This window comes from Sparus aurata, chromosome 21, assembly GCF_900880675.1.
Source record: "Sparus aurata chromosome 21, fSpaAur1.1, whole genome shotgun sequence".
Lineage (NCBI taxonomy): Eukaryota > Metazoa > Chordata > Actinopteri > Spariformes > Sparidae > Sparus > Sparus aurata.
This window is the reverse complement of record NC_044207.1, coordinates 7579724-7593484: the sequence shown is the minus strand read 5'-3', so window position 1 is coordinate 7593484 and position 13761 is coordinate 7579724. Positions and strand designations below refer to the sequence as shown.

The following is a 13761-nucleotide window of genomic DNA, read 5'->3' as shown; positions in this document are numbered from 1 at the left end:
TCCTTTCTGTTTGCAAACATGCTGTACTGACCATTCAGCCCGAACAGATATCGGACAGTGTGTTTCATGTGTACTCCATCAATGAGAATCCATTTAGCCTGTTGTTTTGGCCTCTGGTTGTTGTCGACTGGGACCCCAAAGGTCCACGATTGATTTCGTGGTAGGCGGTCCTTTGATGCGGCCCAGGACACGTTTGCTTAAAGAATACGGTCAAATGTGGCCCAGACTACCTCCAAATGTGGTCTGAGTGATTGAGTCCTCAGTGCCTCTAGTGGGACTTCACACCTTTAACTGGAGTCGTCCACTTGTTATCTGATCATCCAAGATGCATGTTAATGTCATGTGTAAACAGGGCCGCAGTATTGCACATTGGGGCTGTTAGAATTGGTTTCTCACTGATGTAGAGGAAATATAAATTCCACTTTGTTGCCTGTGCAAGTAAAACAGTACCAACCAAAAACATCTCGCTTCGTGCTTGAACTTATCCGATCGGTACACTTTTTTTTTTGCGCTCCCCCCATACCCTCCCCGGAGTCTCACTGAGGCAGAACGCACAATGTGTAGCAATGTGTGTGTTTGTGTGTCGGTATGAGTCTGCTCTTTTGAGTGTGTGTGTGTGTGTGTGTGTGTGCGCCTCCCTCCATCTCGCCTCCCTTCCATCTTCTGTCTCTGGCGCCTCCCCTCCTCGTCTTCCCAAAATCCCCCATTGCTTTTCAGTGATGGTGGATGGGGAGGAGGAGGAGGAGGAGGAGGAGGAGGAGGCGGAGGAGGAGGATCGGGGGAGAGGGAGGGAGGGGTGCAGATGGTCTGGTCAGAGAGACAGAGGGAGAGAGAGAAAGAGAGAGAGAGAGAGAGAGAGAGAGGCAGAGAGTGACTGGCGAGCGGCGGGCTTTTTTGGCAGGGTCAGCCGGTGGGAGGGCCCATTGTGATGCAACGTTGCATAAATAATGCCACGGGGCTTCTAAATGCTCCGTTGCCATGGGGACCTTTGTGCCTCAGTGAACACCGTGTGTGTGTGTGTGTGTGTGTGAGTGTGTGTGTGTGTGTGTGTGTGTTTCATGGCCCCCGAGGAGGGAGAGAGAATGAGACACAGAGAGAGGGGCTGAGTTGCAGTCAGCTCAAGTGACACTTGTAGTGTCTCTCTCTCTCTTTCTCTCTCTCTCTCTCTGTGTGTGTGTGTCTCTCTATCGTTTGCTGTGTGTGACCCAGGACACATGAGTGTTTGGAGGAGGGAGAGAGCGCGCTGTTGTTGCTTTTCGACCAGACGGGAGCAAAGAAAAGCGGGATACTTCTCTGATTTTGTGTCTCTGTGTGAAGTATGGTCCATGTGAAGGTATGTGTTCGTTCCCGTCTTCCTCTTTCTCCATTTTTCCCTAACTCTTTTTTTCGCCCGCATTTCCCCAGAAAGCATTCCATCACGCTCTCTGCCCCTTCCCCTGCAGTAACAGGTGCCTGCCTGTCAGCCCTGAATTGGAGGGAGCAGGGATCGGAGGGGAAGGAGGGGGTAAACGGAGGGAGCATTTGCTTTTGTTTGGATGTTTTCAAGAAGCCGTACGACTGAATTCTCATCCAGCTAGTTAGTCATCTCGCTTTTTTTTCGCCGCTCAGCCTCTGCGCTCTCAGCGCCAAACAAGCAAACAAACAAACAAAGCAGAGCACAAGCGTTTCATCTCTTCCTTCATCTGCTCAGGAGATTGTTCGTCAAAGTAGGTTGGTTTTTTTTTCTGTGTGTTTTTTTTTTTTTCCCTCGGTTTTCATTTCTTTCCATCAGCTGATGAGGGAGTTTAGATTGATTTGACTGCGCAAAGTCAGATCACACAGGGGAAAACATGCACACGGGGGTGCTTGAGATGCTAATGGGGGTGCAGCTTCTTTACTCTGATGGAACTTCTTGCAGGTTTCTTTGTAGCGGCGGGGCTGGTTCGCGTTTTGCATCAATGGATCACAGCTTTTATCCTCAAATAAGCGATGAGATCATAGGCACTGAAATCATCCCTGTGTTTCTTGCAGACGAGTGGCTCCCTGATGGAACTTTAACAAACACTGTGACGATTGATATAAGGCCACCACATGCTGAAAAGGAGTTAGCAGCTTTATTACACCCAATTTCAAACATGATTTGTGTTCAGCTCAGTGGATGGAGCCTCCTCGGCACAGCTGTCGTAGCCAGGTGATTTTTTTTTTTTTTAATCACTATTTCTTTCCAGCAGCTATATTTTCATCCGCGGTGCAGAGTAAACACGTCTGTGTATCATCATGTCGAAGTTGTGTAAACAGGGAAGAGTCTGCATGTTGCTGTCTCTGCGTTCACACTTGAGAGACTGCACAGCAGCGTGTGTGTGTGTGTGTGTGTGTGAGCATTACAGCATGTTAACATCAACGGACTGTTCAGCATTCAGAACATTTTTCACCCTGTTAAGAGGTTACAAAAAGTGTTTTACAGCGGAATATATGCCATGTGGCTTTTGCGCAGAGCGCTTCACTGTGTCATGAAGTCAGTGGGAAACTTTGTATAACCCTGACATGGTTAAAGGAGCAATCTGTAAGATACGGACAGAAGTTTAAAACATTGTAAAGCCAACAATATCCACAGAGTGTGAAAAAAACCAACAGTGTTAACATTCTGTCAAAGTCTGTCTTTGTGCTGTGATGCTGAGGTATCGACTGAGGTTAGCAGGCTAACCAGCTAGCCCCGTGGTTTCAGCTGGGAGATGTATGCCAGCCCTTAGCATAATGAATGAACAAAATCAATGAGTCAATGTCCAGAAATACTCTTACGAAAAAAAAATACAACTATACACCTTCTTAATTCAAGTTTCTTTTCTTTTACCCAAGGAGCCTGGTAACTCATTGTGAAACTCACCAACACAATCTTGGTTTGTCTCTCTGCAATCATCTCTGGTTTGGTCGAAATCAATCCTAAATTCACTGAGTGAGATGTGGAAACATTCCCGGCTCTATCCACTGTTCTCACCCGCTGCTGATGCCTGATTCTCTGTTGCTCTCTCTCGCCTCTCCTGTCCATTGCCTGCCAAATCTTGTCCTCCCCAAGGTCATAGTCCTGATCGGAGCCGCTGTAAATCACCTCTGTACTGTATCCCCTGTTGTAAAAATGACAGTCCGTCTTGGAGGCTCTGTTCAGTCCCAGTTTGATGTTCACTCTCACGCCTGGCTGCCAAATCCACTTGAGCTGAGTCCCATTTCTGTGCTTAGTCCTCCTGTGTTCCAAGATCCCCATCCAGGCAAAATCCAGGGCCACTGGCTCAACGGCTAACCGAGCCATAAGCTAGTTGATAGTAGCTAGCTGTAGCCAGGAATAGCTAGCAAAGAGCAGCAGTGGCCTGTTCCTCTGTTGATATGCTGCCTCCATATATTACAAATGACACCTGTAATGGCTCAGTGTCACAGCAGCAAGTCTTTATTTATGCGCAGAACTTGTGTGTTCCTGTATGAATCTATTAACTGCAGAATCCAGCGTGCATGTATGCCAATACATGCGCAAGTGTGTGTGTGTGCCACTGTATGTGTGTCCAGTTAATAAAAAGAGGATGGTGCATAATTGCAGGGAAATTAGCAGTTTGATTTGTTCATTTTTTGCATTAATGATTCATTATAATCAAATTGTCATCATTATGGTGGAAAGCCTGGAGTTGCCTCAGGCATCATCTGTGTTTTAGCTCCCACAGACCAGCGTTCTGCTCTCCGTCAGTGTTATTAAGCTTTAAACACACATTGTGTCATCACTATAAATAAGATGAATGTTCTTTCCTGATGGGAAATGTAATTTTCTGTGATATTTTGAGGCCATTTCAAATGTCAGAGCTGAAAGTGCGTTGTTCCTCTGACACTATCTGTGCAAACAGGGTAGTCTGACTTTTTTATTCCCTCTTAATTACATGCAATGGCTCCCTGAACGCATCAAGCTTAATTTGGCTGCAAACTCTGCAACGGTTGACCGTTAGATATGCAATTTGTCATGCATATTCTCTGTTCGAGCATGACAAGTGGGTTATTTCCCTTATAAGAGGGACAGATTTGTAAAAAAAAAAAAAAAGTCATAAATTTGCATGTGCTGTATGTGTGCTTGTGTCACTCCAAAGATTCTTTCACACAGAAATACTGATCTTTAAACTTCAGCAATGGACCGTCAGACCAAATGTGTATGAAGAACCGTTCACCTACAGGTCGAAAATCTAAAATGTTATAGCTATTAGATGAGCTCAGATCTCTTTCAGAATAGCTCGTCTGTATTCAAAAGCGGCCCGGGGAACAATGATTGATTATATCGCCCATTGTGAAATGATTTATTATCATTCCACCACTTTTATTATCTGGAAACCCACCAGTCACACACCAACTAAGAACCACTTTTAGAACCAGTGCTCCAGCGTAGAGGCACTGAATGCTCTTTACTTAATATGAAACAATCCACAATGCAGTTGGATTAATTTGTTGTTGTTGTTTTGTTTTTGTTTTTTTTGCACAAATTGGTCAAATCAGTTATGTTAAATCAGCTGTAATGATCACAACAGAGGAGAGAGTCCTGTAATCAGCTGTTGGCTTGTTTGTGTATCTGTTAATTAGTGGTTATTCATCACACTTGAATAGCATAAATTAAAAAACAATGGGACTCATGGAGACACCACTCATTGGAACAGATTTAAGTCTCAGATGATAAACCAGTTCTTACAGATCTGCCTTTTTACACTCAGTTCACTAAGAAATGTTAATGTGATGATAGAAGAAAAAACTCATATGAACCTTTATTAAAATGATTCAGTATCTCCATGTGATGGGCATAATGGTTTGCCATGCTTTGTCTTATATATTTTGTAACAACAACTTTTACAATTTTGGTAGATGATAGGAAAACTGCAGCACAAAATTGGTCTCTATACTCTGGTTTGCACTTTCCTGCAAATGGACGCCTCCTCATGAATGGATGACATGTATTTACAACCCCAGGTGTCAGAATCAAGATAAGTGCATATTTCCCCACAAACAATTTTAGAATTAGCAAATGAATGATGACGTAAATGAAGCGAGGGGCTTCCACGGAAGAGACAAAAGCAACTGATCAGCTAATATTTACATGATAATTACGAACGAATTCAAGTTCACTTTTGACCATTTCCATGTAAATTTTGATCAGGCCCATTGTTTCCAAGAATGGAGTACTTTTGTTTTGTAAATGTGCTCTTCCTACATTAATTACGGCGCCATTAACATTCACAAGTGACAATTTTTGCTAACCTCAGCTGTTGAAATCAGCAAAAGTTTCCATGAAGCGCTGTATGACCAAGAGATTATCAGATTGTCTGGATTCAGCAATTCTCAATTAACTCAACTTACATGGAGCTACACTATATTTAAACATTCAGTGTCTATACTGTATATAGCATCGGATTTAGACCACACATTTCCCAGTGAAGTGGGTATTAGCATCCAGCAGTGGGGGTGACAGTGGGGGTCCTACACTGCAGCTACAGATTGGGTCTTCAGTTGGGCTGATGGGACTGACAACCTCTTCTATCCCTTTCTGCATTATCAGCCACCAGCATCCTCACAACAGCAGGGTACACATCCATACATTTCTCAGGCAATCATTGGAGTAAAAGCATTCACGTTAACCTGACAGAAAAAAAAAAAAAGAAATCTCCTGACCCTATATGAACTTCTTCCGCTCTGTGTGTTTTTCCTGGTGGCAGGATAACGAATGTCACATTTGCGATGGCTTAAGTTTGGTGTCACGTTTTTTTTCTCGACATATCAGACTCCGCTCATGAATGTCTGGCAGTGTGAAGCTGGCAGACACGGTGGTATCTGGCCCGCTTTCCCACCACAGACTGCAGAGTCCATTTCACAACAATTAAAAATGTGTCAGAGACAACGGAGCCAAAATAATGTTCAGGATGACTGTAAATGAAACAGTAAATAAATAGACCGACTGTTTTGACACATTTTCTCTCTCTCTCTGTCTCTCTTCCCCTCCTCCTCTCCCTCCCCCCCTCTCTCTCCCCCCCTCTCCTTCTTCCCCTCTCTCTCCAGGAGTTGCAGTTTGAACGTCTGACCAGGGAGCTGGAAGCCGAACGACAGATTGTTGCCAGTCAGCTGGAGAGATGCAAGCTTGGCTCTGAGACTGGAAGCATGACTAGCATCAGGTGTGTGCGCATGTGTGTTTGTGTGTGTGTGTGTGTGTGTGTGTGTGCTTGTGTTTTCTCACACCCATCAGATCCCCTTCTGTACACTCTACCTGTGTGTATCAGCTGTACTGTTGCAGGTGACTGGCTTTTACAGCTAGTCGCATTAGAGGTACGCTCCTTGATCGGTGTCCAAAATACACCTCGGCGGTCCAAACCACCCAAATCACTGTTGTTTTACTTTAGAAGTCAGAGAGAGCGAGAGAAAGAGATCTTCCTGTATTCTTCTGGTGCACAGCCATGTGCTCCTTCTTCCGCACCCACCCACCCACTACAGTGTTGTTACTCATTAAAGCTTCTACATGTATTTATATTGTTATTCTTTTTAAATCTCAGGCAGAAAGTCACAGTTCTTGATTACTTTCACACAGTCATGGAGCTATGTGTAGCATTTATCTTCAATACCTTTTTGAAGAAATATTGGGGGGTAGCTAATAAACCAATTGTTAAAAGAAATAGCTTCCACTTCCTGTATTTGACTCTCAAGTCATAATTTTAATAATCTGGACATTTCTCTTCAACAGAGCTACCTAGCTGGTTTGTGAACCTTAGTGTTCCATGGAAGAAGGCAGAGCTGCAACAACTGCTTGATTAATTGATTAGTTTTAAACTATTTTATTAATTTCCAACTATTTTGATTTAACTCAGGAAATAAGAATATTTTCTGGTTTATTTTCTTCTCCATGACATTAAATTGTAAGTCAAGACAGTTGAGGAGGTCACCTTGGGGAACTTTGGGCCAAAAAAGTCATCAGTTAATTGAGAAAATGATTGAGTGTTAGTGATTATGAAAATAATCTTTAGTTGCACCCTTAAAAGCAGCATTCACAGATTTTTGACTATTTGTGTTAAACCCATGAGCACAACGTTGAGACACATCAAGTTGCTTTGGCAACAAGTTAGCAAGCACTTATCTTATGACATATGCAGCAGACACATTGCAATGTTGGCAGTACTACTTGAAAGCATGTCCTGACCCTGCCTCTGAGTCGACGTCCAAAATCCACTCTTCTTTAAACTTTGTTTCCGCCTTCACCCACTCTTGGTGAAAACCACAGTTTTGCCGTGTTTTACAACATTGAATAACAATTTCTTACTCTCAAGGTTTTCTACAGCTCTGTTCCAGTAATTATGTTCACTCTGGCTGACCTCGTTCTAAGAACACATATTCAGCTCTCACTATTGTTATCCCTCTTCTGCTCGTCAAAATGAATGTGCTGAATAACAACAGGGAGGTGAAGAGGAGAAGAACCAATTATGTTGAATCACTCTATAAAACATGTTGCCCGGTCAGGAGTCATTTTTAGCAAAACTAGACAGAAAAAACTCAGGATGGTAACTTGAGATGCCAGATAATCCTGACTGTAGGTGCACGCCTTGTCTTGAGGAAGGATACGGATCTGTCAAAAACTCGCTAGCAGCCGAAATGTATTGGCGGGATCATGCTGCCATCCTGAAGCTTATATCTGCACACTGACTTCACATACCGTAGCACCTTTAATCTCAGAGGCGCACGAGGAATGAATCGAGATCACTTTGCAGCAGAAGGATTGGAACTTCAAAGAAATCTGATGTCAGATTGACACTTCTGATTCAAGCGGAGTTAATCTCGATGTGAGTGAAATGATGGATGCTCCGAATGTGGCGCTTTATAGAACCCGGAGTGTCAAAAATGTTACACTCGGCGCTACGATGTTGTAATTAAAAATCTAGTTGTGTTTCTGCATTTCGCCCTCTGCTAGAAACAAACATGACCGTCTGTCTTTGCTAACAAACAAACAAACAAACCTAATCTCTTAAAATTATACCCCTGAATTTAGAGAGCAAAATTATTTTCTTTGGCTGCAAAATCGCGCCAACTCTGTCGCTATGACACTTCAGTTTGATCAAAGCAGCTGCTTGTCATAGTTTAAATGCATTTTTGGCCCAGATCTGATGATGCAATTTAAATCCTTAGCATGCAAACATGCTTATTATTGTCCATTAAAACACTAATTATTTTTCACCAACAATGGAGCTATGTTCAGCTCTCACAGGTCTGTTCAAGTCCTTTTTTTTGTAAAGGGAGCATAGTGTGGATAAAATAAGTGGATGTGCCTCCATGTCTGAAAAGTGAAGCCAATGAAGTGCCATAAACCTGTGTTCTTTTTAAGGGCCGACAGAGGTGACTCCACTGGTTGCAAAGGGAAGTCTGATTGTATGTAAACTTATGGGAAAATGAGCCTACTTCTCACTTGATTTGTAACATCAGTAAACGGTTTCCTGGTGAGTTGATGGTCTCAATTACTAGTTTCAAGTCTTCTCCAATAGAGCATGGTGTTTTAGTGCAAATTTAGTAAATTATGGTCCCATTCTGAGTAAAACAGACGATAAAGCAGGGTATGCCAAAAGGAGTGTTGACAAATTGCTACTGCGGCCATCCTCTCCTCTCCAGTGCCACGCTCTCAACAAGATGTCTGCTGACATTATGCAAAACTCGAGGCTTCAAAACGCTTTTCTACAATTCAACGGCTGACGTGAAGGTGGTCACGTCCGCTTCTTTTTTATACAGTCTAAGGATGAGAGGCAGTAAACTGTACACAATGCGAAGAGACTGTCCCATTATCTGCCGCTGATTGAGTTTGGACCCCGAGCCTCATCTCTCGCTCGGAGCTCAAAGAACACATAGTACACATTCCATACCGGTCCCAAAGTGAAAACAGCGCTCCTGGCACAATGGTGTTAATACACTTAGCCTGCCTCTCAAGACAATGTAACGCGATTAAAGCCTGTCCCGCTCTCCTTCTCTCCCTCCCGTACACACACATAAATAAACGCGCACAATCCATCATCTTTTCTCCTCTTTGATTCCGCTAAGCGAGCGGGGATTCCATCCGTCTCCAACTAATTACTCATCCGCCGCCATTATAATTCTCATTTCAATTTGAGGGGGTGACCGACAAAGCGCAGAGAGATGGTCTAAAAAGCGATTCATTCACAAGTCTAATTAACTGTTGCATGCATTTAGCTCCTCAATGTTGTCGCAGGGCCGCATTGAGGGCCCCCATTTAAAACAGCAGCGGCACGGGAGATGGAAGAGGTGTGGAGTCCAAAAAAGAAAAAAAACACATCTTCCACTTCATCACCCAGCTGCACACAGATGGAATAAAGGCTGCCATCTCGTTAACTCGATTAGATGGGTTTATTATTTAGTGAGGAGCTGAGCGTCTTGTGGATTACACTGTCTTCCATTGCTTTTTATAGGCCATTCACTTTGTTTGACTTGGCGGTAATTACCAAATGGACAAATGGTTTGGCAAAACACACAAGTCCACTAAGGCAATATGCTGGAGGTTTGTAGTGCTGAAAGCATGTAGGATTTATTGTTCAATTACCTCTGAAACATTAGTATTGTTGCTGCTCTGAATACTTTTATTCATCACTGCTTGTCCCGGTGAACAGAAGGGGCGATATTTAATCAGCAGCTACAACACATGTACGGGAATTCATCTTGGTAGCATTTGTGGCGAGATGTATTGATGCTTTGCTCAGCAATTAAAGTAGGAGTTTGAATATACTTTCAGCAACTTGGTGGTAGTTATTTCTTTTTGTCTATATGATGTATGTTACTGTGGAAAATGATTAGCTCTGTAGCCTTTTTGTACATACTTCCCCTTTGTTTTCAGTGTGTTTGTTTAGTTATGTTAGCATGGCCCAGATATGTTTGACTTGTACAGTTCTTTCTTCTACAGCAAGGCGTGCTAAATGCTGAAAGCCAGATCTCTTTGTTAGCGATGTGGTTCACCAATCCAGACTGTCCAGCTGTTTGGCACAGTGCAGGACTCTGGTCATATCTCACCTCGGGCCAGAGCGAGTTTACTGGTGTCATGTGTGTACTGCTGCCAGCTGCCGTTCCTCACTCAGATACAATGCTTCTATGCCTCATGTTAGCTGGCTAAAGCTGTCCGTTTTTGAGGATAAAAAGCATGCCAAAATGTGGTACATACAAATACTAAGTGCTGTTTCATAGGCTACTGGGCCTTTCCACCTCTCATCCAAGAGGCTTCTTCAGATCTCACTTACTGGAGGGGAGTTGCAGGCTTTTAAACTCTGTGCGGGAGTGTCCTTACAGAGTCGGTAAGGACACATCTGAGCTCTGAGTTTCAGAGTCGTTAGGGCCACTTGTGTGTCGCTGACGTTACGTTAGCATGGTCTTAAAGAAACTGAAACACATCCAGTTGCTTACGATACAGCACTTAGAATTAACATGACCTGGAGGACTGAGAGCCTTCATCAACATGTTACATACAAACACTGTACTAACTAAGGATGAATGTTGATACCTAACCCTCTTAACAATGGAAACAACACTGGTCCACTCATTAGCTCTATTTAGCCCATATGAGTTGTTTCAGTTAGACTCACAGTTATCCAAGTGGTCAGGAATGATCAGCCAAATCACGTCTATCCAGAATTCATGAAATAACTGTCCCATATATCATTAGGAGGATAATGTTACCTGTTCAAATAAGACTGTTCAAATTTGTATCTGTAATGATATGTGTAATATGTCAGACCTGAAACTGCTCCGGCCACCCTATAGTCTGAGTGTTTCTATGAAAACCCCCTCACATAGTGGCTTATTGGCTTCTCCCAAAGGAGCAGCTCTAGTTTCTATTCCCAGACAGACCACAGAATCATAGACTGACGGTAGATATGATAAAACCAGAGCTGTTAAGACCATGGACAATAGAAAGGCTGTGTGTGGTTGTCAGACACCTCGGCTGATGCCTGCACTAGATAGAAAGAAGGAGGACAATATAGTGTGGGTGTGGAACTGTGTTCAGTGTGGCCTTAATAAAAACTCCGACTGTCCTCGTGACTAAGCTTCTGATAATACACATTTTTTGTGAAGGGAATCCCCCAAACCAACTCATGTGAATCACGGAGCCCGTCAGACTCCTGTGGTTTTAGTAATACATCCTTTCAGACTATGACTTTGATGTATGGATTTGACAACTCCTTTAAAAAAAAAAAAAAAAAAAAAAAACGAGCAGTGAAGTTAGTGAAATAACGGAAATTGGTCCCCAGACAGACAGGTCAAAGCCGAGAAAAAGTTTGAATTATGAATGAGTGTGAAGTGCGGCGGCTGCTGGCAGCTCAGGAATCTGCTCCTGTTGTGTTGTGGAAGATAAAGACTTTCAGAGGTGCTAATGAGCTCTTCAGCTCTGCCTTTGTTTCAGTTTTAATCAGTCACCACAGGTCACAGTCTCTGCCACGACATATGCTGCTGCTTTATCACTTCAAAAAGCACAAATCCACTGTGTGACTGTGTGTGTGTGTGTGTGTGTGTCGCGTGTGTGTCGCTCTTTCAGTCAACCTGACACAATGGTTTTGTCTGAGGAAAGAAACCTGTGACATGTGTTGCCTCATGGGTTAAAGGACCATTACGCCTCAAACGTCAAGGTTGGAAGCAGTACATTGGCGGTGCCTTATATGAGATAAAAAGGTGTAATTACCATGATTATGGTTGTATTGTACATATAAGTAAGTATAAGTATAGAATCTTGATCTATATGTTGCCTTAATCAATACTGCAACACACATTGTATAACCGGTGTATATCAGCTAAATGAAATCTCTTATTCCTGAGATGTTGTAAAGTTTTCTTTTCTCACCAGCTATCACTGAATTAAAGGCAACAGCTTGTTTTGCCTCAGGCAGACCTGCCCCCTCCATTCTTCCTCGTCTTCTTTTGTTATTCAGTTTCTTCACTTTTACAGTCTCTCGTCTTAAAAGCTCTCTCTCTCTCTCTCTCTCTCTCTCTCTCTCTCTCTCGCGCGCCCGCCTTTTCACATGTCTTATCCTCTGTCTGCTTCCGTTCCTCTTCGCCGTCTTCATCTGACCTCGCTCACAGTTTTTCAGACATCTTTCTGATCATAAAACAAGGCCGACTTATTATTCCGAGCCCTGTGGTGGTTTCCGTTGGGTGTGGTTTCCCATTTTTAGAACACTTTCACCAGTCAGACTCAGGTCTGGCTGAAAGCATAGTTTTGGTGCATTTTTAAACCGACCCTGGAGCGGTTGGTTGACTCTGATCTCAACTCACCCAGTTAACGCTGTCGGGTATCAATCTCTGATTTGGAGGATAAAAGAAGCAGACTAACCTGTGCATGACTTTGACGGAAGGAATATGAGAAGGGAGGAAACAGCCTGAAGAACAAAAGTGTGTTGTCTCTCAGTTGGTGTAGCTCACTCTGCCAAGTGTTTGCCTGCTCCATGGCTATAGCCCCTTTATCTAATCGTCCATGTGGGCCTCCGACGGCGAGCGCACACCCAGTAGATACAGATATCTGAGCTCTGGTGGCGCCGCGGTGGCCACTCCACTCTGCTGGCCGAGGAAAAGCCCCCACCCAGGGCCGACTGTTTGTCAGCCTCTCTTGGCTGTGCATATTTGTGACATTTGTCTGGTAATCGGATGCGCGGCCGCGTGTTTGCGTGACCGCCGAGTGGTGACTGTGTGTACGCGTGTGTGTGTGCACAAGCATTGGCTGTAACCGCGGTACCCGGCGGGACCCACCGCGCCTCGTCTGGCGGGAAAATGGGCCCCGTCTAGTGAGCCCAGCGAGGGCCCATTACCCAGAAGCTGTCAGAGCACTCTGCTGCCAGTTTAGACTCTCAGCACTGCTTCTGCTCGGCACACATACACTAAGAGAGATGTGTGGGCTGAGAACTATTAACAGTTTTTTATCAAATTGAAAAACTCTCTTCAAAGAATGGCCCCTAATAGACCTCCGAAGAGAAAAAGAGCTCTCTCACAGAGGCGATCTGAAGAATGCCTTTTGGTTTGATGTAGAACATTTCCGGCTAAAATGAAACCCATAAAAAAAGCATTATGTTTTTTATACACTTCAGGTGTAGTTGGTGAGGAAAATGTTTTTATGACTACTGGGAACGAAGGCTTAAACTGTTGCTTTATCCCGCAAGGTGAATCTACCTAAGTACTGTTACTACGTTTGCCTAATTTGCCGGCAGTGGGATGAAATGCATCTTCTTTTGCCTTGTCAGGAGGAACCAGAGGGTGCGGAAAATAAAGCTGACGCAGTCAAAGAGAGAGAAAGAGAGGGAGTAAGAACAGCGGTGGGGAGTGATGGAAAGGCCACCTGTGGCCAGCTAGCTCCTGTTAGCGATGTAGCCTTGTGTTGAGACCTGTTTCCCCATTATCGTAGTGTTTCTCATGGTCCTGACTGCCACGTTTGGGGTCATGTTTGGGGTAAGGTTGCTTAGAAGTTGCAGAGATATTTGCTTGAGGTTAGATGTAACAGGAAATACAAATCAATTGGGAAGCACAGCAGCAGCTGCCACCCTGTTATCTGGCTTTTCATTTTCATGTAGTTGCCGTTCTACCTGTCCTCCATCTGCACCTGGGTCCTGTCTACCAGCTCTATCAGAGCTCTGAACAGTGTTTTTAACGTAAAAAAAAATCTAGTTCGTAAAACATAAATCGATTGTCAAGTGGCACACGCAGGAATTTTATTTAATAATTTCAAGGTAACTGAAAATGCACTAGAAAAGAAAAAAT

At 43.7% G+C, this 13761-nt stretch overlaps 1 protein-coding gene across 10 annotated transcripts in view; it reads left to right on the top strand.

Annotated features, from left to right (window-relative positions):
- The window catches only part of ctnnd2b (catenin (cadherin-associated protein), delta 2b), a 187503-nt gene that overhangs the window by 57510 nt on the left and 116232 nt on the right, over positions 1-13761 (top strand). For 8 of the 10 annotated variants that reach the window (XM_030403343.1, XM_030403342.1, XM_030403336.1 and 5 more), the window contains exon 3: positions 6049-6161. In XM_030403343.1, the coding sequence (XP_030259203.1) occupies positions 6049-6161 (113 nt within the window). Of the gene's footprint in view, positions 1-1046; positions 1334-1510; positions 1707-6048; positions 6162-13761 lie in introns of those variants that run through there. The other 2 variants (XM_030403340.1, XM_030403341.1) reach the window with 2 other exon arrangements.